A 25,197-nucleotide genomic window follows, 5' to 3' on the forward strand; every position below is an offset into this window, starting at 1 on the left:
TACTGTGGCGGTAATTAGACGAGGAACCCTGAGTAACCCATTTCACCAACATTTGTTTGGAAAGCAGGACAGCTCTCAGGATCAGTTGATTGAAGCAAGACATCCTGTCCCTGGTTAACATTAGATAGTGGGGGGGGGGGGGGGGGGTAGGGTAATACTAGAAACAGGTGAGAGCAATTCAGACAAGCCAATAAATTTGTAATTTTTTAATGTCGATATGGCTTATAAGCCACAGTTCACCCTCACAGCAATTTAAAATTACATTACAAAGACCCATTTCCTACTCTAGCTGTTTGCTGTGCTCTAGCTGCCACCTTAAATTGTGGCTCCTTTGGGAAACAAGTGTCTTTGTACACTTGTTCTTTAGAACTAAGGAAAACAGCTGTACATACCCATGAGCAGTCTGTTGAGATAGATCTCCCAGCCCTGTGAGCTGCTGTTGTCCTCTATTGAAGGCTGCCTGGCCGGCAGCACTTTTTTTCCTCCCATTGAAAGTAGGGAGAATGGAAAAAGCATTCTTTCTATCTGGAAAGCACCGCTTTTCCTACAAGGTCCCCGAAATCACCTGCTCCAAGCCTTCCATGTCAGGTGTTGGCTGAGTTCCTCCTAATGCAGCTGGATAAAGAGCTCTGGCAGCCCAAAGCTGGGCATTATCTTCCCTACGAGCTCCTGCTGGTAGGGAGAACCCAGGGACCTGCCATCCTAACCCTTCTCCCTCTGAGCCCAAAACCCTTTTCAGCAGACAAGGCCCAGACCATGCTGGCTCTCAAAGTGGCCACTGAGTCCTTAGCACACTGAGGTCGGTTCTTGTATAAAAGCTAGTGAGCGATGGGTGATGAGCAGCTACCTCACTGATGCATGCCAACCTGGTGAATGGGCCAGGGCCCTGTGCCAGCAGGAAGGCCCTGTCCAGGAGGCACAGATGGGGCAGGCGGCAGGCGCTGCTGTAGCTGCCAAATGTGATGTAGCTCCTTAAACTGCTCTACCATCCTGTCCTTTAGGTCTGGGTTTGAGATTTGCAGCCGGATGCTGTCAGCCGACCAGGAAAGCTCCCCTGAAAACATCTCCAGTAGAAGCCGAGCTGCCACTGGCACCACCTGGAGGAGAGGGATAGGGATATAGGAATATTTCTGAGTGGCTACCATCTCTAACACCCCCGATGATCCTTGAGGTGAAAGTTGAGGCAGGGGAGAGATCACAGGATTCTGTGCTGCAGGAGATCTCAAGAGTGATCCCGTTTGTTAATTTTACTGATGAGGAAACTGGGGCCCTGTCAATCAACAAGCATTTAGTAAGCACTCATGTGCTGCACCCTGTGTTAAGCACTGGGGAGACAAAGAAAAAGCAAAAACATTGCCTTTGGTAGGCTACATTCTAATAAAAGAGAACACACATAATAAACCTGCACAGGAATCAAGGGAAGATGGAGGCCCCTGAGGGGCAGCCTTAGACAGAAGGCACTAGCAGCTGTGGAGATAGAAAAGGCCTCCTGGAGGAGGTGACATTTGAGCTGAGTCTTAAAGCTAGCTGGGGATCCATGAGAGGTGGGGGAAAGCATTCTAGGTATGGAAGGCATAGAGAGATGAAAGATGGAGCTTCATGGGATTAGGCCAGTGTGCCTGGAGTGTGGCATGCATAGAGGGGAGTAAGGAGGAAGGGATCAGGTTGTGAAGTATTTGGACCTATTTGTTCAATCCATACCTGCACGGTAATGAGTTTCTTCTCCTTGGGTTTTCTGTCTGGCCACTCCTCCCCAAAGCAAAAGAAAATCTCAAAGGCTGGTGGAGTTGTGGTTTGGCCCTTTTGAAATAGGATCAGCTCTAGGGTAGGGAATAGAACCAAGAGACCACAGTAAGATCCCATCTTCAGCCTGGCCCCCATCCTTCAACACCCAGAATGGTCAGTGGAGGAGCAAATGTTTGTGATGAAAGAGGTTTTAGGAGCAGATGGGGGTAAAAAAAAACACTAGAGAAAAGCAAAGCCAGATGGCAGGTGGGGCAGAGAGCTGGCCTCACCATTGAGGAACTGCTCAAGACTGAAAAGCTTTGTCTTCTTCTCTCGTTGGATGGGCCGTGGCATGGCAGAGGGTGTGGCACAAGGTCCGCTCCAGAACACTTTGCACTGGCAAAGGCGGATGGCATAGATATCCTGGCCCTGGAGTTGTAGGATAAGTCCTCGGTCTAGCACGTCTAGTAACTGGTGGGTATAGAAGCGCTGCTTCTCACTGGGGATGCCCTCTGGACCAGGAAAACGCACCTGCTCCAAGCTCACCGGGCCAAAGAGCTCCACTTGTTCCTGGGTGGCCTCCAGCTGGCTGTAGAAGAGGCGGCAACCTTGGGGGTTGCTGATGGTGAGGGAATAGGGTGGCTGGCCTCGGTACTGGAACTTGATCTCCAGGTCGGTCACTGTGGAAGGGGACAACCCAACCAACCCAACACCCAAGTCCCATATGAGCTCCCTCTGTGCCTTGATCCCAGCTCCCCAGACAGATGAGATCACCTCAATTGTGTCTTAGGCATAAACACTCTACCTTCCCCCTCCTTCTCAACTTAGTTTTTCTTTTCCCTAATAATGTCCTTGGGCCAACACTCCCACCCTCAGTCCCATACTTCTTCTTACTACATGAGTGCTTAGTTCCCTCTGAGATGATTTCCAACTCTATCCGTTTATATTTTGTAGTACATGGTTGTTTGCATGCTGCCTCCCTCATGAGAGCAGGGACCATCTTTAGCTCTTGTACCCCCCGTGTTTACCACAGTGCCTGGCACCGAGTAGGTATTTCACAAATGCTTACTGACTTGACTTGTTGGCAAGGATGCTTTGGCTCTTCTGTTTCCCCACGCTTATATATGAGAGTCACATGATCTCTCAAGGGAAGAAACCCTCATTTAACCTAGCTACTTCAAACTGTTTTCTATTCCTTCCTCAGTTCCCGCTGCTTCTCTCCACCCTCCCCATCCCCAGCTAAGAGGTCCTTACATGGCAACATGTGGGGACTTATAAGCAGATCGGGAAGCAGTTGTTCTGGAGGGGGAGCCAAGTTGGCAGCCAGAGGCCCAGGCTCCAAGTCTGGAAGGACTTCGGGAATCAGTTCCCCAAAAGTAGCAGGGGGGCCAGGTGGAGGGGCCAGGATGGTGGGCTCAGGAGGGGAAGGTCCCAGCCCAAGAGGTGGCTGAAGACTGGTAGATGGCCACTCCTGTTCTTCCTTCGGCAAAGTATAAGGGACCATGGAGGGGGCAGATTGTGCTGATTCTGTAGCCCAAAAAAACAAACCAGTCATTAACCCCCCCCCCCCCAAGAGCCCTCCCAAGAAAACCCCAGACCCCACAGCCTCTGCTACCAGGTTCAGAACTCAGGCCTTCCACTTCTCTCCCCCACCCCCAACCTAACCACAGTACCTCTGGTACCCTAAGGGTTTTTTTTCTTTACACCAAGCCCCCATGCCCCACCTGTGAGTCTCAGAGTTGGCAACATCCTTTGTAGCTAGTGGGGAAAGAGAAGGAAAAATAAATCATTGTTATTGTGATAATAGGATGTAAAAACTGGGATAATACATATGGAACACAAAGTAACTGACTTAATTCTTCAGCCTTAGTTGGGCCTGGACTAGCAGTCAGGAGACCTAGGTTTGGACGCCAGATCTGTCAGGTGATCATGGGCAACTCTGTCTAGTGAGTATAATTTTATCTGTCCTAACTTTTCTTACAAGATTGTTGTGTATATGAAGCCACCTTGGAAAGGAAAAAGACTACACAAATCGGAAGCATTGGTAGGAAGGATCCTTGGGAGAAAAGGAGACTCGGAGAGCTTGGGAAAACAGCCTCCAAGATGGGGAAAGCATCCCTCTATGGAAAAAAGAAAAAAAACCACAACCCTTTAATGGCTCTCCAGCATCTATGAAATGAAGTGCAAACCCCTCCGAGCATTCCCAGACACCACAATCTGGCATCATGCTCCTTTCCTAGTTTTATCTTTCATGCCTTTGTGGACTCCAGCCACAGATCAGTAGTCCCCTGGATCTGTTCTCATTCTGGCTTTCCAAATGCCTGTGTAGCTCCCATATTGTAAGCATATATTATGTGCAAAGAATTGCACCAGGTTCTGGAGGTGATCAATGTTATTTAAGACATGGTCCCTACCTTCGTGGATCTTGAGAGAGGGTAGGAGGAAGGTTATGGGAAATACACAGATAATTATAATATACAGGGCACTTTCTTCTCTTTCTCTACCCCTACCCAACTTCTCCTAATGTACTTCATGCGAGCTCTCAGGGAAAATGAAAGGGTCATTGTCGCCTTGGGTGGGCTTTCAGAGAAAGCTTACAGGACAAAATGGAGCTTGAGTTAGAATGTAAACTGGGAAGTAAGTATTTTTGCTTTTTCTTAGTGTCTCCAGTATTTAGTACACAGCATACAGTAAGCACTTGATAAACTGGCGAACTGTTTGAGGTGGGAATCTAAAGGATGAATGGGAATTTATCAAATGAAAAGGGATTCCAGGTATAGGGAACAGCATAAGCAAAGGCACTGAGGTAAGAAAGTACAAGGTACATACAGAAGACAGGGATCAGTTCGGTTTGGTTGGACCACAACATATACAGAGGGACCTATTATGAGAAAAAGGCTGGAAAGCTAAGGAGGCAGCAGAATATGGAGGACCTTGATTACTGAGCAAACAGTTTAAACTTTATTCACCTGGTGGGCAATTAGGAACCGCTGAAGATATTTCACAGAATAGAGGAATGAAGTCAGATTTATGCATAAGGATATATTTGGGTCGGGATAGGGATGGGCAGGCTATAAAAATGGGAAGAGCTGCTAGGTTAGTGAAAGCATGGAAGCAGGTGGTGATAAGGGTGAGCAGATCGAGATGGATATGAGAAAGAAACGTAGAATCAGTAGGACTCAGTAACTGATTGGTTTTGTTGTGAGACGAGGAAAAGGGAAAGGACAACAACATCCTTCAGGTTTTGGACATGGGAGACAGAAGGAACAATGGGGCCCCTGAAATAGTGATGACAAAAAGAACTGGCTCGTGGGGAAAGTGATAAGACTGGCTTGGGACAAGTTGAGCTTGGGGCACCAGTGGGATGCCCAAGTGGAGATTTTGGTCTGTGGCTCAGAAAGAGGGGTCAGGGCTGGAGATAAAACTCCTGGAGTAATCTGTATGGATGGAGGGAATGGACAGTACCCCTCTTGGTGGCAAAGTAGAGAAGAGTGATGAACTTGGAGTCAGGAGGACCTGGGTTCAAGGCCCACTTTAGACACTGATCAGCTCTATGACCCTGGGCAAGTCACTTAAGCTCTTTTAGATTTGATCTGCAAAATGGGGGTGATGATAGCACCTACCTCCCAGGGTCATTGTGTGGAACAAATGAAGTAACATGTAAAGTGCTTCGAAAGCTCTGAAGTAATATAAATGCTAGCAGTCACTATTGTGGACTTGCCTTTTCCTCCTTATAGACTGTAAGCACCTTGAAAATAGGGTCTATCTACTGTATATCCCTCATATCTATCATGGAGACTTGGAAATGCCTTGTGATGCATATTTGTTGATCTGGGGTTTAGAGGCACCCTACTCCCATCTCCACATCCAGTTCTGTTTCAGAACTCACCTCCTCATCCTCCTCATCCTCTTCTTCACCAGGCAAGGACTCTGAAGGAAGGAAAAACAGGAGAGGGGAGGGAAGCTGGGCAGCACGGGCGCAAGTGATGTCCAGGGGCCCAGGGGTTCCATTGGGATGACAACCAAGGAAGCTAAGACCACAGATGGGATTGACACTACCTAACACTGAAAACCCTGAAGAGACTGCCTCACACTAAGAGCAGGAAAGATGCATATCCATTCAGAGTATCCATCATACAAACCTGCTCCTTCTCTCTCCTTCCCAGGGAGGTTCCTGAACTTACTGCTGCATTCACAAACCCCATGGCCAATCCCAGGCCGAGCAGGGTCACCTCAGCAAGGAGCTGCGTAGGGGTCAGTTCCGAGTGTGCTAGACTCCCTCATGGAGGAGGGGAATGTTGTCTCTGGAGACCCAGCCGCTCTAAATTGCAGGAATACTCTTCCCTAACTGCTCTCCCAGCCCCTTCCCTCAGGGGGCATCCTGTAGGTCCAATCTGAATCGAGAGATCACACCTAGAACAGCCTATAGTTCGAATGGACCCACAAAACCAATAATGATTCCTCTTGTACCTACCTGCTGGGTCAGAGAGTCAATCAAAAGTCTAGAGCTGTAACTCCAAGGTCATCCACTCCAACCCACTCATTTTACAGGTGAAGAAACTGAGGCTCAAATAGGTTAAGAGATTTGCCCATGGTCACACCGAGGCAAGATCCGAACCCCTGTAGTCCCTCGTACTACTTTTCATTCCCCCACACTATCTACCTGAGGAGAAAGGCAACTAGCTGCAGGAAATCAGGAACCAAGGCTGCTTCCAACCCAAAGAGGCAGATGGCCACGGATGAGGCTCGAGCGGCATCGTTTGGAGCACCCCCAGGTTTCATCCCTAGGGATCTCACAGGCCCACTCGGGGCAGGAGAAGTACCTGCGGGAGTAGGGCAAGAGGCGCAGACCTCATAGATCTTGTATGGCTGGGGTGGCATGTCTCGAGGCCCATCGTAAAGCAGTCGGAACTCTCGGCTCTTGTTGAGGGCACAGCGAAGGTTGGCCTTCCACTTGGCAGGATCTGCCTCATCCACACCTTCCGTGTACTTCCCTGTCTCCTTGGCCCAGGCCTGGAGAGTTGGAGAGAATGGAGGGGAAGAGTGCGGAGGTCACCTTGAGGCTAGCGCAGCAGCACCCCTTCCCAGGGTAAGACTGGAGCCAAGACAGATCCCATCCTATTCTTACATCTCTGAATGGGTCCGTGAATCTTTGGAGGAGAGACAGAGAAGGCACCAGGTAGATTTGCTGACAAGTAGGTAGGTGCCCAGAGCCTGAAGGAAGTACGACTGGGCTGGTAGGAATTTTATTTTAGGAAGCTTTACCATCTCTCCTCCCCCAATTCCCCCTCACCCCATCACTACTTTCCCCAGGCAGACACTGACTCCGAAATCTCTTCTGTTTCTGCTGCAGATTCAGAAACACAACCTTTCCCTCCCTTTTCCTAACTACAATCATTGTTTCTAGTCTCTGCTCTGCCACCAACAGATCCGTTAGGTGAGTCTCACCTTCTTTATTCCTCAGCCTCCTCGTCTATAGAAATGGGGACTGCAAAGCTTCCCCGCATGGAACATGGTTGGTGGGGATCAAATGAAAAGCAGTGCAGTAGAGAGCAATTGGACTTAGAATGAGAAGGGCCCTGGGTTCAAATCCTCCCTCTGGCAGTTACTAGCTGTGTGACTACGGAGGAGTCATTTAACATCTCTGAGCCTCAGAGTCAGTGTCACACAGCTCCAAATTAACACTTTCCACTAAGTGCGAGCTGTTTTTGTCAAATGGAATCAAAGGTGTTATGAGTATGTGGAGTCAAAAAACAAGTATGAGAGATTACCGTCACTAACAATGTGTCTGTCCCCTTATGCTCTAAGTGTGGGAGGGAGAACTGGGTAAAAGCCCAAGTCTTTTTTTTTTTTTGGAGGGGGGAAGGCACGGTAATTAGGGTTAAGTGACTTGCCCAAGGTCACACAGCTAGTAAGTGTGTCAAGTGTCTGAGGCCAGATTTGAACTCTGGTCCTCCTGACTCCAGGACCAGTGCTCTACTCACTGCACCATCTAGCTGCCCCCCAAAAGCCCAAGTCTTTATCCATAATAAAGAGTAAGAGTCAACTGCTAGATTGGCAGTGAAGCCTAGCCTGCAGGGAATTCATCAGCTTTTCTGCAAGGCAAAGGCGTCATGTGAGGGTCCAAGGTTTAAATCCCTTGCTCTCAGTCTCCTCCACTGTCTCTTTATGTCCCTGCACACCTTGAAGATGGTGTTGTCATCCTCATCCTGGGTGGGGCCGTGCCTGGTGGCATGACGCCAGGGGATATAAAAGAGCTTGCGCTCCTCGTCGACCCACTGAAGGCCTGGGTACTGGCAGCTGTTCACTTGGGCAACCAGCCAGGGCTTGAGCCGCACCCGTCGAGGTGGAGGCGGCACAGGTAGGGTCATGGCAGACTGGCGGACCTGTGGAAGAAGTCAGAGGGGAAGGATGCTTCATTCTCTCCATATACCGAGGAAAGCCTGAAATCCGACAAAGAGACCTGAATCAGATCTGCGATGAAAGGCCACTAAGCACAGGTATATTGGTTCCAGGCCCAGCTGACTCCTGTGGTCTTCCATCTGCCTGGTCCTGTCTTCAGAGAAAGGCAGAAAAGTAATTAGGCCTACTCCTCCAAACATCTGCCTTGGTCCACTTGAAGGGGCTAAATAGAGATGAGGGAAGATGGCACAGCTGGGCCCTGTCCCCAGGCTGAGTGGCCAACAGGCTTAAGGACTGGCTTTCTGATCCTTGTGTCTGCTTGGGCAACTTGGACCTCATTTCCTTGGAAATTCACCTTCCCACCCTGCAGAAGACTAGAGAAGGGAGCTGTGAAGAACTTAATCCCAGTTATCACGTGATAACCCTGAGACTAGAAGCCTTGACCCTGATCACCGTCATCCTCCTTTGGATTTACCTTCCAGAAGCAACCTTGGAGGTCACCTAGTCCAACCCTACCTCATTTTACAGTAAAGGAACTGAGGTCTAAAATGGCGAACTGGGGGCAGCAAGGTACTGAAGTAGACAGGACACTGGCCCTGGAGTCAGGAGGACCCGAGTTCAAATCCAGCCTTAGACACTTACTACTAGCTGTGTGTGGTGTGTGTGACTCTGTGCAAGTCACTTAACCCCAATTGCCTCCAAAATGGTGAACTGCCTTGTTAGTGGAAGACTCTGAATCACAGGGTCTTAAATTCTTAAGTGAATCTTCATCCTAAATCTAAATTAAAGGGACCTCAGAGATCATCTGTCTACCCTAATCCCCACTGAACGAAGAAGCCCCTCTACAGGAGAACTGACAACCAGTCTAGCTGTTCCTAGGTCTTTTCCTGCATTTTTGTCTTCACATCCAGTGAGAAGGGAAGTCTTTGGCTGGCTCTGATTGTCAGGGAGCTTTTCTTTAGCCTAAATTTGCTTCTTCACAACTTCTACTCATTGCCCCTAGTTCTACCCTTTGTGAATAATAATAAACATGGTTTCATATGCAGCTCTCTTTTTGCATCCTTTCTCATAAGGGAAAATATTCGCTTGTTGATGTTTATCAAGTTCATAATAATAAAAGGATTTTTAATTTAAAATTTTAAGGAAATAAGGTTTTTTTTAATTTTAAAAAATTATTTAAAAATAGGGAATATACTGCTTGCCTTCTCAATGAGGGGGGAGGGTAAGGAGGGAAGGAGAGAATTTGGAACTCAATTTTAAACAAATGTTAAAAGTTGTTTTTTATATGTAGTTGGGGAAAAATAAAATATTAAATAAACAAATTTTAAAAAAACAAAAAGGGAGAAATCCTCTCTTCCACGTGGCAGCCTGTCAAGTAATTGACATAGTTCTTATGGTCCCTTCTAAGTCTTCTCAACTTGAACCCAGCTGGGTCTCCTGATTCCCAATCTAATGTTCTTTCTACCGCCTCTTCCTCACCCGCACCCAGGATAGACACTAACTGTCTCCACCCACAACAGAAAAGTCTAGTTTGTGATTACTGTGTCAAACTATATTTGATCTGCCACTTTGCAAATATCTGAATTTTCTTGTGTGTCTGTGCATGTGTGTGCTCACACACATATGGAAAGATGCATTTAGAGCATGCTTGTTTGTGTGTTTCTTGAGCAAGATTAAAAGCTTCTCTAGAATAGAGACTGTCTTCCATTTCCTTGGCATCTCTGCCCCTATAAGACAACAGGATTATCGGGCAAATAGTGAGTGCTCAACAGAGGCATACCCAGGGAAAGAGTTGGGGTTTGGGGTTTAGAAGGAGGTCACCCAAGTGCATCTCCTCAATTAGGAGGGCAAAAGGAAGGAATGATACAAAGAAGGGGGTGGGGCATGTAATCAAAGATGGAAGTCTCCTTCCCTTGCACAAAGCAAAAAGCATCAAGGTGGGGTGCTAGGAAGGGAGAACATGATGAAAAGTAATTGCTCCCCTTATCAAGTGTTTTTGATGGTTGCAAGGCACTTTCATATTCATTATTTGATTGGATTCTCAACAACCTAGTGAAGTAGATAGGGCGGGTATTTCTGTTCCTGGTTTACAAATGAGGAAACTGGGGTCCAGCGGTTGGCATTTCCCCTAGATCAGAACAAATAAGTGACAGAGTAGGAACTCAGCCCAGGTCCAAATCCAGAGCTCTTTCCACTAAGAGATGATGTTTTCTGTCCCAGTACTTCTAAATATCATAGGATCAAAGATTGGCATCCACAGTTTATCCGATGGGTACCTCCTCCACACACAAAGATTACAGCCTTCCTGTGTTGCAAAGAAAGTGGTCCTTAGGAATTTCTGGAGCCTCCCACCCCCTGCCAAATTACATTCTGGCCAACTTTCTGAGCCTCCTTAAGCTTAGCCGATTCTTGGGTGACCAACAGCCCATTACTGGGTCCATAATCATAGAACTGGATAGTACTTGCAAGAGCCTGTGCGTCCAGGCTCACTCCTATGTCATGATGCTGAAGGAGGGTTTTGGTGTAGGCCTACAAATATTAGTTCCATTTTATAAATGAGCAAATGGAGGCATAAAAAATGGTTAAATAACTTGCCTAGATTCACACTTCTAGGAAGTGTCAGTCAGGATTAAAGTCTATCTCACTTGACTCCAAGTCTGGAAATTTTTCAATTATGCCGATGGGTCCCAAACCATGTGAACTCAAAGAGGAGCCACCGGCTCTCTTAAATTTTTGAGAGAAATACAGCAATACTCACATGTGTCTCAGGTACCCCACGACCTCCTCGGTTGAGTTGGTTCACATTTTCAATATTAGATCACGCTACATTCCTTTGGATTTGAGGTATGTTTAATATGTTTTTATTTACTTGTACATTCGGCTATATAAGTAACTTTTTTTTTTTAACATTCTTGCTGCAACTAGCGTGGAACAGGAAATGAGGGGGATGGCATCCAATCTGATAACAAGGTTTAAGAAGTTGTGCATGCACACACACATACACACCCCCTATTCATAATAGCTATGACAGGTAGGTTGGCCCAATGGATAGAATGCTGGGTGTGGAATCAGAAAGATCTGAGTTCAAATGTGACCTCAGACACTTACTAGCTGTGTGACCTTGGACAAGTCACTTAACCTCTGTTTGCCGCAGTTTCCTCATCTGTAAAATGAGCTGGAGAAGGAAATGGCAAACCCCTCCAGTGTCTTTGCCAAGAAAATTCCCAATGAGGTCACAAAGAGTAGGACAGGACTGAAAAATGACTCAAACCAGTAGTAGTAGTAGTAGTAACAGCAGCAGCTAATATTTATATACAGCACGTCAAGGTTTGCAGTGTTCTACAAGTATTGTCTTATTTGGTCTTTACAACAGCCTTGAGAGGTAGGGACTGTTACTACCCTCTTCTTCAGATGAGGCAAATAGAGGTTAAGCTAGTAAATGGCTGAGTCAGAATTTGAATTCAGGTCTTCCTGATTCCAAGTCTGGCACTCTACTATACCACCTAGCTGCCACAAGTAAGTGTGGTTATTTACGAATGAAATAAAAATATTGTTTTCTCTTTCAATTTATATGTTTATTTTTTCCCAACAGCTACTAAGTTAAAAGGACGCAAATACTTATTAAGTTGTTTAGACCTAAATACATAATAAACAGAACTATTAGATATTTCTTTTGGCCTGGGGGGGTATCATAAAAAATTACTGAGACAGTGACAGTGCCAAGAACCAAGAAAGTCTGGTAGATTTTCTGAGCTGGATCATAAGTACCTTAGGGGCAAGAAACTTACCTCACATATCTCCCACAAAGTTAAATGCCTACTGTGTTCTAGGTGTAGGGATACAAAGAAGTGAGACATGGTCTGTGACTACAACTTAAAATCTAATTGTTTATAAGACATTATAAGACACCAAGAAATAATAAAACTAGAGAAAATAGATGAGATTCTGAAACATCTCATTAGAAAAACAACTGATCTGGAGAACAGACCAAGAAGAAATAACATAAGAACTGTCAGACTACCTGAAAGTTATGATAAAAAAAAGAATCTGGGTACCATATTACAAGAAATTATTGAGGAAAAAAGCCCTGAATTTCTAGAACAAGAGGGTAAAGTAGACATAGCTGTTCACCAACTGAAAGAGATCCCAGGAGGAAAACTTACAGGAATGTCATAGCCAAGTTTCAAAACTCCCAAATCAAGGAGAAAATATTGCAAACAACAAGAAAAAAAAACCAATTTAAGTGCTGTGGAAATATGGTCAAGATTTCACAAAAACTAGGAGTTCCAGAGGCCTTGGAACATTATATTTCTAAGAGCAAAAGAGTTGGGGTTGTGTCTAAGAATAACTTACCCAGCAAAGTTGAGTATAATCCTGGATGAAAAAAAATGGTCATTCGATGAACTGAAAGACTTTTGTAACAAAAAGACCAGAACTCATTGGAAAATTTGATATAAAAGATCCAGAAGAAATATAAGGAAAACATTAAAGACTAATTATAAGATACTCATTAAGGTCTATTTACTTATTATATATATGAAAATGTTATCAGTATTCTTTAAACATTATTACTAAAGTAATATGAAAGAAAGGTTGGGGCTGAGTTATATATGATGGGGTGATTCTGAAAAACAAAATTGGGTAGGAAAAGGTAAAAGAGAACTATCATATTATAAAAATGGGGTGTGAAAGGAAGAACTAATACCAAGGAAGCAAGTTTGGGTGGATGGCTGGTAGTGATGGGCGGGGGGGACTTTTGGAGGGATGTGTGGATTGCGATTGGGCGGGCAGAGGGAGAAAATAAGGTAATAGAGATAGGGTAAAAAGAGAGGCTGAGAAAGAAAATAGTGAGAAAAAATAAGATGGAGGGAAATTCACAAATAGTAATCATAACTCTGAATGTGAATAGGACGTTTACAGCAGCTCTCTTTGTGGTGGCGAAGAACTGGAAATTGCAGGGGTCCCTATCATTTAGGGAATGGCTGAACAGGTTGTGGTGGATGGTTGTGATGGAATGCTAGTGTGCTATAAGAAATGATGAGCTCAATGACCTTAGAAAGGTATGAAAAGATTTGCATGAAATGATTAAGAACAAAGTGAGTAGACCAAGAGAAGATCATATACAGAAACAGCAATACTGTTTCAAGAATGACTTTGAGCGACTAAGTCATTTTGACTATTATAAATACACAAATTAAAAATAGAGGACGTACGAAGAGAGATGGTGTCTGGATCGAGAGAAAGAACTGATAAATAGAAGTATGTATTGAATAATGTTACATTTCTCTATCTCTGTCTGTCTCTCTCTGTCAATCTTTCTATCTATCTGTGTCTAACGGTAGCCATCTCGAGGGTGGGGCGGGGGGGGGGAAGGGAGAAAGGGGGAAAAAAGAAATTTCCATGATAACTTTGTGGTCTATTGGGAGTGAATAGCAAGTTGTAGATTTGCAGTTTCATGTGCAATCATCTTTTTTATTGTACTGTGTTATGGAAATGCTGTTTTGTTTCCTGAATTGAAAATAAAATAATTTTTTTAAAAAATCTGCTTGTTCTTACCAAAATAAAGAGAAACAAATAATTGGAGGGATCTCTGCCCTTCATGGTTGGGAGACTAGTGCATGCATAGAGTAAGCTCCTTCCTGGAAGGCAGGGGCTGTCTTTTACCTTTTTTTGTATCCTCAGAGCTTAGTACAGCGCCTAGCTCATAGTAGGTGCTTTCGTGAATGTTTATTGGATGAATGAGTTCATCAGCATATTCAGCTGATGCAAAATCACCTGGAGAGCCTGCTTCCAAAAGAATTGTGATGACAAGGAATGGAATGCCTTGGAGAGATGTAGAAGCATGTGCAGATATTCTGCAACTGGTTTCAGTCTGCTATGTGGGAAGGGAATAAGAATTTATATATCATGTCTACTATACACCAGGCACTGTGCTAAGCACTTAAAGAAACCCCCAAAAAACCAAATATGTCATTTGTTGTCAAACAACCCTGGGAGGTAGTGCACCGAGCACTGGATCTGGAATCAGGAAACCCCGAATTCAAATCTACTCTCGGGTACTTATTAGCTGAGTGACCCTGGGCAAGTCACTTCACCTCTCTTTGCCTCATCTGTAAAATGAGGATCATAGCAGCACCTCCTTTATAGAGTTGTGAGGCTGAACTTAGATAATAATTCAAAAGCACTTAGCACAGTGCCTGGCACACAGTAGGCACTATGTAAATGTTAGCTGTCATTATTATTTGGTGTAAAATTGCCAAGGAGATACTTTTTTAGAACTAAAAAAATTAAAAGAGCAATTAATTCAGAAGAACTAAAGGACTAGAATCACCAAAGATATCATGAGGAAAAATAAAAATGAAAGGGACATAACATTACCAGACTTCAAAGCATATTATGAAGCAGTAGACATCCAAATTATTAGATATTGGGTAAGCCGAAAAGTAGATCAATGGAACACACCTGCTAAGCAGAAAGTGTGTTCTTGTTCAGTCCTGTCCGACTCTCCGTGACCCCATGTGGCGCTTTCTCAGCAGAGATACCAGCGTGGTTTGCCATTTCCTTCCCCAGCTCATTTTACAGATGAAGAACTGAGGCCAACCGAGGTAGGTGACTTGCCCAGGGTCACACAATCTGTAAGTGTCTGAGGCTGGATCGGAACTCACAGAGAGGAGTGTTGCTGACTCCAGGCCCAGCACTCTCTCCACTGTTCCCACCAGTGGTCTAGTGTTTGATAAATCCCAAAAAATCAATTACTGGAGTTGAGACTCTCTTTTTGAAATGAACTGTTCAGTGCATGACTTCACATGTGGAATTGATATCACACTGCTTTCCTTCTCAAAGGATGGAGGAGGGGCAAGAGGGAGGGAACAATTTGGAACTCAAAATTTAAAAAACGTGAATGTTAAGAAATTTTTTTAAAAATTTAAAGAGAAAACTTGAGAAAACTGGAAAGCTGTTTGGTAGAAATTAGACTTGGATTAACAACTTATATTATTAACTATAATAAACTAATAACGGATATACAAACTGAACTCACATCACAAAAAAAATTTAAAAGAAAACAAGAACAAGCATTTTCCACCAACTATAGCTAGGGGGAGAATTCTTAGACAAAGCAAGGGTTAGACGAAACAGGAAAAGATCATAGGATCATAGATAGAAGGTTAGAAAGTAGCTCAGAGACTGTGTGGCCCGTTCTCATATCACTTTATACATAAGGAAACTGAAGCCCAGAGAAATTTAAGTGACTGACTTTCACAAGGTCATGTAAAGAGTAAGTAACAGATCCAGGATTTGACTTTAGGGATTTCAAGTCCAGCATTCAGCACTCAAATAGACAATTCTGACTATATAAAATTAAAAAAAAAACTTTTGGGGCAGCTAAGTGGCACAGTAGATAGAGCACCAGCCCTGGAGTCAGGAGGACCTGAGTTCAAATCCAGACCTCAGAAACTGTGGCCTTGGACAAGTCACTTAACCCTGATTGCCTCAAAAAAAGAAACAAAACTTTTTCATGAATAATACCAACAAAGACAAAATTGGAAGAAAAATAGCAGTAGAAAAATGTTCACTTAAATATCCCTGATAGAAATCTTATATACAAAATATGCAAGAAATATATCACAGTTTTTAAAGCAAGACTTACAAACAATAAACCGTCACATGAAAATATGTCCCAAATTAAAACAACTCTGAGGTTTCACTTCTAGGTATGAGTGATAGAATGATTAGAGGAATAGGAGGTGGGAAAGGGGAGTATAAGATTGAGTAACAGTGAGTGGTCCGGTTTGGCTGGAGAACAGAGCATACGAAACTAAGTGCAATGACTATCAGAATGAATCATTTATCGTGCAATGCTCCCCAACCCCTGACCCCAAAAATGTTTATAGGTAGTCTTATGAAGGACTAATAGTCCTTAAAGGGAAGCCTGAGGGGTGCCTGTTAAAAGAGGAGGGGCAGCCTTGCTGGTTATGATGATGATAATAATAGTATTTATACAACACAGAGGCAGCATGGTCCAGTGGATAGATATGGCCTGGGAATGAGGAAGACCTTGGTCTTCTGGCCTCTGACAAATAACTCAGAACCTCAGGACACACTAAGGTATGTGCTTCACCAATATCTTTCTCCACTCATGGAGACATGGGGGGCGCATCACACCACCAGAACTCCTGGCTCCCCTCCCCTCCCCCACTACACCCTGTTTCCCTGGAAGAGAAGAACCTTTCAAGACCTCACCATTGTAGGCTGCAGAAGAGTTTCAGATCGGTACTGGTGAAGGGAGATTTCTCACCAAGAATTCCCTACCCCAGTGTAATCACAGGCCTGGATTCCTGCAAAAATGTACACATATTGTGTACCTGGAGCCTCTTTCACATACATGATCTCTTTGCAGCCTCACACAACCCAGGGAGGTAGTGTCCCGCATAACCTCTATTTCACAGACAAGAACACTGAGCCTCAAAAAAGATCTAAGTCATTTACCCAAAGTTCGTATAGCTTCTCATATAAGAGGTGCTTAAGAAATGTTTGTGGAATGAATGAATGAATGAATAGCAAAAGAACCTAGTACCTATCCAAGTTAAGTGATAGTCCAAGCTCATACAAACTCCTAGTTAGCAAAGCTGGTCCTGGAAGCCAGATCTCCCCCTTCTTCCTGTTCTAATGTTATTTCCACTCTGCAGAGAGAATGGGTAAAAATGAGCATAGCCATTTTCTGTACCTCCTTCTGCCTGCTCTCTTCCTCAGGTCACAAACCAGCGACTTCCACCTACTCTAATTTAAGCCTTAGAGCAGGCCAGTTCTCTGCAGACCCTGAGTAGTCTATCATCTCTTGGCACAGAACTTGGGTGCCAGTTCTGATGACAGAGAGGGCTGGGAGGGGGAAGGTTCCCAACCCCAGCCTCCGATGTTCCCATCCCCTCCCCAAGGCAGATCGCTCAGTTCCCGTTTTTTGCCCTCCCCCACCCAACCCAGGGGGAAACGAAAGTAGCAGAGGCTGGCCAGTGCCTAGGTGACTCTGAACCCTGACTCATTGTGGGGAGTAGGAACTGCTGATGGGGGTGGGAGGAGGGGTTCTAGAAAAAAATCTTACCCTTAGACAAAATTGTAAATGGCCACACTCCCTGACACTGCTCTCATGAACTCCTTGAGAGCTGAGACTATCTTTTGCCTTTCTTTGCTTCCCTGGTGCTTAGCACATAGCAGGCACTTAATAAATGACAGTTGACAGACTGAGAAGTCTTGCATGAGTCATTTACACCTTAGTATAAATTTAGATTAATTGGATGCCTTCTCACACTTTAAGCTCTCTGAATGTAGATCTTTAGGGCAGCTAGGGGGTACAGTGGATAGAGCCCTGGGCCTGGAGTCAGGAGGCTCATCTTCCTGTGTTAAAATCTGGCCTCAGACACTTAATAGCTGTGTGACCCTGGGCAAGTCACTTTAACTGTGTTTGCCTCAGTTTCTTCATCTGCAAAATAAGCTGGAGAAGGGAATGGCACACCACTCCAGTATCTTTGCCAAGAAAACCCCAAATGGGGTCACAACACAACAACAGGTTTTAAAAGGTTTTGCCAACAATGGGAATCTGAGCATCTGCTGGTAGGCAGTGACATTTTGGTCGGGAGAGGGTCCTTTCTACAGTTGTTCAGGACAAGAAAAGAGGGAATTAATATAGGGGAAGTGTCCCAGGGCAGGATAAATGAATAGAGATGGTCTGATTCTCTGCACTGTATCTCCCCATTCTTCTCAACACCACTCCATGAGCTAGGGGACTGGAGTAGGTGATAGTGGAAAGTCCTAGGTCATAGCTTGGGGAAAGGGGGGGGTAGGAAAAACTGAGTCATTATCTAGATACCCTCTCCCTAAACCGGAAGCGCAGTGAGGAGGAGGAATATGCTTAGCGGTTAGAGATCTGGCCAACAGCACCCCACCGGGGGTTCTTAACCTGGGGGATGAGAACTTTGTATGTGTGTCACACACACAAACACAAATATAGATACATATGTATGCATACAAATATTTTATATATCTAGACATGAATATGTATAGATAGATATTTTTAGAACTATATTTCAACATAATTTGTTTCCTTTGCAATCCTATGTGATTTATTTTACGCATTTAAAAACATGCTGTAAAGGGATCCCTAGGCTTCACCAGAGCACTGAAGGAGTCCATGACAAAACCAAAGGGTATGAACTCCTGATCTGGTTGATCTAGTTGAATAACCTTCATTTTACAGATCCCAGAGAGGGGAAGTGATTTGCCCAAAGTCACACAGCTGAGGAAAAGAGCTGGGATTCAAACCTGGATCCTCTGATCGCAAATTCAGTTTGTCCAAGGTTTGTCCTGATATCTTTGTCTCAGATAGAACTTGGAAAGGGAGTGGAAGGACAGCAATAGCTCTCATTTTCCCAAATAAGGAAGCAAAAGCAAAGTGGGACAGTTCATTCGAGAACAGGGTCATGGGAAAGATTGCCTCTGCCCTCTACCCCCAGGTGGTAAGCGAGTTCAAGTCCATACTTGCTGTACCCTCTTTGTGGCCCTGGGTCCCCAAAACAGAAACCTTAGCCTTACAGCCAGTCCCCAGGAAGTGTTTTCCTTTAAACTAGGGAGTCTTCCCTCCCGTGGGGAGTGGCAGCCTAAGGGCCAGGACTCTGGGGTTCCCATTCTGCCTCCACCCCCACCCCTTGCCCTGCTACCTGACAGTGCCCATCCTGCTCTGGCCTCTCAGCTTCATTTCCTCTCTGATATCTTCAGGGTGTTTTCTCCTGCAAGTCAGGGGCCAATGCAGTCCCAGGGGCTTCTCTAGAAGATGGAGGAGCACCTTGCCCCACCCACGCTCCCCCCAGTTTCCCTTCCTCTTTTTCTTAGTGGATAGGGTTTGGGGGATTTTTTTGTTGTTGCTGTTTTAATCAGAGTAGAGAAAGTGACGGTTGAAGTCAGTGAAATACCTCCTCCCCAGGTGAGGATCCCGCCAAAAGTTTGGACAAATCTCTTTTCTTCCTTTAAAGAGCCTGACAGGGTGCTAATGACGCCAAGGTCAGGACTTTAGTCCCCACATAAAGGAGAAGACTAGACCAAAGCAACAGTCTCTTGTCTGACCCTTGAAAATTGCCTTTTATTTTTACTTATTATAGATTTATATATGCACACATAAGTATTGTATTACATTTATTAAACAACATTTATGAAGCCCCTACTGTGTGTCAGGTATCATGCTAAGTGCTGAGGATTTAGAAGGGCACAAGACAGGGCACTCACAATCACAAGGGGAGATAATATACATGCAAACAAATACCTGCCAAGAAGCCAAGCACCTGCCAAGAAGCCAAGAAATAAGAAGTAATCAATGACAGAAACACTAGAATTAAGAGGCGTCAAGAAAGGCTTTTACAAATGTGTTTTTCTGGTCACCAAAATGGGGCAGGGTGGCTCAGCAGAGCCCATCCTTGACTACCCAGCGCTAGGCAGGCTACAAGAAGGGAGCCGGGTCCCCTTACCTCTCTCTATCAGCCAGGATTCCCTAGGACCTCAGAGTCATTCAGAGAAACCGGAGTCACACAGATTCCAGTGAAGATTCTTCAGGCAATGGTCCTCAGGAAGACCAAACACCCCTGAGTCAGTCGATGGTCCTGAGACCCAGGATGCCCCAGGCCTCACCCGGAGGCCACCAGCCACATTTCCACAGTCTTCCCTCCCGGGTTCTAATTAGTAAGCCCAAAGGGTCTATCTCCTTCCCACCCAAGGCACATTCTCTCCACCCCAGGGAGATGGAGGAAGGGTTTCCGGAGTGGAGGTGAAAGAGTCAATTCTTCTCCACCTAAGGAGGTCCCTGGGGGGAGCCTGAGAGAATTGGACCCTCTTTTCCACGGAAGGGGAATCTGAAGCAAGCAAAGGGACCCAGGCAGCCAGGCTGGGATTCTCTACCCCTGCCTACAAATGCTAAGGAAAATAATTGCCAAGAGACCTGTGAATCCCTTAGACCACATTTCCTCATCTATAAAATGGGAATAAATATATCTGCACTTACCCACCTCAGTGGGTTGTAGAAGGAAAAAGCGCTATGTAAACATTATTATTATTCTTGCTACACGCCCTTGGGTGGGGAGTTCCAAAGGCAGAATCTTCCTCCAAAGAAAAGGAACAGTCTCGGAGAGCCTCCCTAGATCCACACCCTAAGGGGCAGCAGGAACCACCCAAAGGGGCTGCAGGAACCTCGTGAGGGACCAAGGGGGCTCAGACTCGGTCATCCCCAGAGCCTTGGGGCACAGCCATGGACAGGCAAGCAGGGGGCAGGCACTAGGCAACTCTACCTCACTGAAACTCCCCTTTGAGAGTCTTCAGCCTGGCCACAGGTTCCCTCCTGCCCTGTCTCTCCAACTGTGCAAGGAGAGGGAGGGGACCCAGATTACCCTCTTCTACCTGACACAACCACTCCCACCCCTTTCCCCCCAAAGGCACATGGAACTTACCGGGTCCCGCTCTGGTAGCCCCTTGCCAGGTTGTGGTCTCTAGGGCACCAAGACACTCTTCCCTGCTGTGGTCCTGGTTAATCAGGTGTAGCTTCTGACTCAAGGGCCCTGTCTCCTGTGGTTGCCACCCCTACAGTGGAGGCTAGAATAAGCTTTTTCTGGGCCCTTCTGCTTTGTTGCCCAAAGGGTGGTGTAAGAGCTGTCTCCCCTGCAGGCTCCTCCCTCCTTAGCCAGCCCCCACCTGATTCCTCTGGGCTCTCTAAAGCTCCCCTCTCTGTTGAAAATTTGCTTAGGTGGGGTCTGCTTCTCAGTGACCTCCATAGTCACCAGGCTGCTCTGTGGAATTCCGCCCCCCCCCCCACGCCCCCGGCCATATTGCTCTAACTTCTTTCTATCCAGAATTCCAAGAAAGAGACCCAGGGTCCTGCCTGGTTCTCAGTTCACTTAGAAATGAGGAGACATCCCTCACTCATCTCAATTTCTCCCCTCACTCATCTCAATTTCTCTTTGGATTAAAAATTCTGGGTCCTCTACCCTGTAGTATGTTTGAGGTGGAGAGGGAGGTGGAGAGGGATGGGGAGAGGAAGACCCTGGAAGGACATGGACAACAGCCAGGCAGAGGCTGAATGCAAAGCTTTCTGAGTTCATTTACAGAAAGGGGCTTAAATCAGAGGCTTTGATTTACCCTTGGGCCCAGGGATATAGAAATCTAGACCAGGTCTATCCCCCTCTGGCATAGCTCCCATCCACAGTCCAGAGTTGGAAGGGATCTCAGAGGCCATCCAGCCCAACCCCCTTATTTTGCAGATGAAGAAACTGAGGCGTTGGAGTGACTTACCCAAATTATTAGAAGCCCCTTTGCCCCTCCCCTTCCACCCCATATCCCAACCCCACTTTCCTATCCTTTTCCAATGCATTTGCATTGATGAGGTTAATGGTGTATTGGAAAGACCATAAGCATCTAGCACATAGAAGGAGCCAAATGAGAGGTTCACTAGTTCATCATGTAGGAAAGAAAAGGGGACATTTATAATTTTCCTAGGTATGTGCTCTCTTCCCCTTCCCCTTCTTCCCCTAAGGCTCCCAATACCCCACAGGGAAAAGGGAGCCTAGAGGGTTTTAGCCTTTCTTGGAATCCTCAATGCTTTGCCCAGTAGGTAGGTGCTTAATCAATCAATGATTGTTGACTGTTTCTGGAGCTTTGGGGCCAGGTAGTGGCTTCCAAGGACTATAGAAAGCTGACATTGATTATAGGGGCCTGCTCCCTGGAAATGAGAATGGGAGGTAAGAACAGAGAGGAGAGAGAGAGAGGGGGAGACAGGGAGAGAGAGAGACACAGAGAGACAGAGAGACAGAGAGACAGAGAGAGAGAGAGAGAGAGAGAGAGAGAGAGAGAGAGAGAGAGAGAGAGAGAGAGATGGAGACAGAGAGAGAGAGAGAGAGAGAGAGAGAGAGAGAGAGAGAGAAGACTTTAAGACTCAGTACAGTTGGCAGGCTTCAACAGAGACAGCAGGAGTCCAGAGACACACACATACTACTCTTCCCACTTCTCATAGCTCATTAAGAAAGCCCATGGGGTCAGGCAGGCAGAGAGAAAGATAGTGAGGGCCAGGACCCTCAGTTCCACATTTTTTTAAGTCCTAACCACCCTGTGTTCCTCCCCATATTGGTCCCTTAGATAGAGACAAGGCTGTCTCTCCTCTCCCCTAGATATTCCTTCCAAAAATGCCAGATTTCTAGAACTCCAGGGATGAGCAAGGTTTCTATTATCTATCTGGGTGATGGAGGAAAGACAGGATAGAGCTGAGGGGGGAGGAGAGTGGCCAACACAGGCCAGATGAGACTAGACTGCTTTCAGTGGCTTTGGTTTCCCAGGCTCCAAGGCTTGTTCCTAGGTGAGCTCCAGGGACATGGCTCCCCAGGGTCCCCACTAGCTCCCTTCTCCTTTTCATGGCGGGGGAGGGGGGGGTGGGGAGAAAGACCTGAGAAATACTCTGGTGGGGTGAGATGCATGACCCACCCACACCTTCTTTCTTAACCCCCTCCCCATATATATTTGTGGAGGGGAACTGGTGGCCAAAGTCTGAGATCCTTCCTCCCTAGGTGATCTGGGCAAAGTGGGAACACTCTCTTATGGGAAGCAGGTGGGTACTGAGGATGGTGTACAGCAGGTCTAGAGTCAGTCAGAGGGCCTGGGTTCAAATCCCTACTCTGACTCTCCTGAGGAAATTTTTTATTGGGGGGGCAACTGGTGTTAAATGACTAGCCCAGGGTCACACAGCTAGTTGAGCTCTATTCCTCTCACTCCAGGACCCATGCTCCATCCACTGGGCCACCTAGCTGTCCCACTTGGCAAATTTTTTTAAACCTCCTTGAGCCTCAGTTTCCTCATTTACAAAATAAGGTGACTGGACTAGAAGATTTCTGAGTGCCATTCTGGCTCGAGGTCTAGGATACTAATTAGACCAAGTCCTGGGCTGCAGGGTCTAGTGGGAGGTGTTAAGTTAGAAATCAGAGGAACCGGTTGCCACTTAATAACTGTGTGACCTTGGCAAGTCACTTAAACTTTCTGGGTCTCAGTTTCCCTCCTCTGCAAAGTGAAGGGATGGACTAAATGATTTCTGATTTTTATCCATATACATTCTGATTCCCTCTCTTCCTCCCTCCCCACCATGCTACGGGATAGGTAGGCTCTAAATGTTGACTCTAGATTTGGGATAACTGTATTTCAGAAGACAATATCAGTTCAACAAACACTAAATGCCTATTATGCACAAGGCTTTGTCCTAGGCTCTGGGCACACAAAAGCAAAAAGTATCAAATTCTTAGGGTAGCTAAGTGGCACAGTGGATATATCCAGCACTGAGCTTGGAATCCAGAAGACTCATCTTCATGAGTTCCAATCCAGCCTCAGACATTTATTAGCTGTGTGACCCTGGGCAAGTCACTTAACCTTGTTAGCCTCAGTTTCCTCATTTGTAAAATGAGCTGGAGAAGGAAATGGCAAACCACTCTAGTATCTTTTCCAAGAAAATCCCAAATGGGGTCACAAAGAGTTAGACATGACTCAACAACAAAAATCAAATTCTTTCCCTCAAGGAGCTTATATTCTATAAGGATACATAGAATAGAGAGGTAAGCAAGTACAAGACAATCTCACTAATAACTTGCGGGTTAGGGTACTTTATATGTTTTTCAAAATAGTGACTTAATAGATGGAATACAACGATTTCCAAAAAAATAAAAATAAAAATTAGGCAGCAGTTTATTCAATGTAGGGCTCGGAGTCAAGAAAATGGAATTCAAATTCTGCCTCAGATACTCTGTCACCTTGCCTCAGTTTCCTTATCAGTAAAATTGGAGATAGTAATAGCATCTACCTCCCAGGGTTATTGCCAGACTCAAATGAGTTAATACACATAAAGCATTATGTGTAAACCTTAAAGAGCTAGCTGTATAAACGCCAGAAAGAAGAAAATAAATTTAAAACACTAAATGAATAGTAATGCAGAAGCCCATGGTGAGGGCGAGCTGGCTGAAATTTTGAAGCCCGAAAGAGATGATAATTGTAAAAGGCTTAGCACAGTGCCGGGCACATGGTAAGTGCTGTAATAGTGTGAACTGTTATTACTAATACGAGGAACTTTGAAGAGGAGGAACGAAAACGTCATCAAAGAAATGCATAATAGGGGGAGAATGAATTCGTGCTGGTGCTGTGGTGCGGCCAAGGAATGACAGGTGGACCGCCACAGTGTCGGCGGGTATCCTGTGAGGTCAGGAGAAGTCGGGGAAGGCCGCCCGCACCTAGAATGGACACCACGCCCCCTTCCCCTCCCAAGCTGCAGAACTAAAGACCGGACAGACAGGGCTCTGCATCCGAGGAGGGAGGGTATTCGCAAGTCAGCGAGATCACAGATCTACACGAATAGTTCGGGTAGAGTACGGTTCAGCGTTTCAAGTGGAGGAAGGAAGAGGGTAATTTTAAGAGGAACTGAAGCTTTTTATCCAAACGAAATGAGAGTTGAGAAATCGGTCCTTTGCAAACCTTAAAGCGCTACATAAATGTTAGCTATCATTATTATAGCCTTTTTACGTCCTCCCCACCCCCACCCCAACCTTGAACTTGAGAGTCCAGCTGGGAAGCCGTCTTTTCCTTCTTGAATTCCCAACGGGCAGACCAGTTACTGAAAGCAGAGGTGGTCGGCAGCCCAAGCGGCGGGCAGGGGAGCCTAGCCCCGAGCCCCCACCTACGGCCGCAGGGTCAGCAAAGCCCCGCCCCGCTCGGGCCCTGGAGCCGGGGGCAGGGGAGCGCATTGCTGGGGGCGGAGTTACCGAGGCTGCCTCCGGACAGGGTTCAATGCCCGAGAAGCCACGACACCTGCAGCAGGGGCTACAACATGGGGGGCCGGGGACTGCTTGGGTGGAGCAGGGCGCGGGGCTCCGGCCCCAGCCCGTCCCTCCACCCCCGCGCTCGGCCCTCAGAGCCCGCCCCCTCCTCCGGCTCGGCACTTACCTGGGCGCGCGCCGCCGACCCCGGCCCGGAGTCTCCGCGCCCCTGGACCTCGGGCCGGGATTCGCTTCCCCAGGA

At 46.1% G+C, this 25,197-nt stretch overlaps 1 protein-coding gene across 5 annotated transcripts; it reads right to left on the reverse strand.

The window, feature by feature from the left end:
* Positions 1 to 191: 191 nt before the first annotated feature.
* Positions 192 to 25,197, reverse strand: IRF5 (interferon regulatory factor 5). 5 transcript variants are annotated; one of them, XM_036758577.1, is made up of 10 exons: positions 20,610 to 20,742; positions 7,908 to 8,111; positions 6,549 to 6,738; positions 5,615 to 5,655; positions 3,450 to 3,483; positions 2,980 to 3,252; positions 2,257 to 2,405; positions 2,016 to 2,154; positions 1,702 to 1,820; positions 192 to 1,097 (listed from the first exon to the last, which is right to left on the reverse strand). In XM_036758577.1, exons 2-10 carry the CDS (start codon positions 8,094 to 8,096, stop codon positions 849 to 851), a joined length of 1,383 nt encoding a protein of 460 aa, XP_036614472.1. In that variant the 5' UTR covers positions 8,097 to 8,111; positions 20,610 to 20,742; the 3' UTR covers positions 192 to 848. The 5 variants fall into 5 exon arrangements, with proteins under 5 accessions (XP_036614472.1, XP_036614471.1, XP_036614469.1 ...); XM_036758576.1 differs by adding an exon at positions 19,638 to 19,731 and having other exon boundaries at positions 2,016 to 2,405; XM_036758574.1 differs by lacking the exon at positions 20,610 to 20,742 and adding an exon at positions 25,123 to 25,197 and having other exon boundaries at positions 2,016 to 2,405.

Source organism: Trichosurus vulpecula, chromosome 5, assembly GCF_011100635.1.
Source record: "Trichosurus vulpecula isolate mTriVul1 chromosome 5, mTriVul1.pri, whole genome shotgun sequence".
Classification (NCBI taxonomy): Eukaryota; Metazoa; Chordata; class Mammalia; order Diprotodontia; family Phalangeridae; genus Trichosurus; species Trichosurus vulpecula.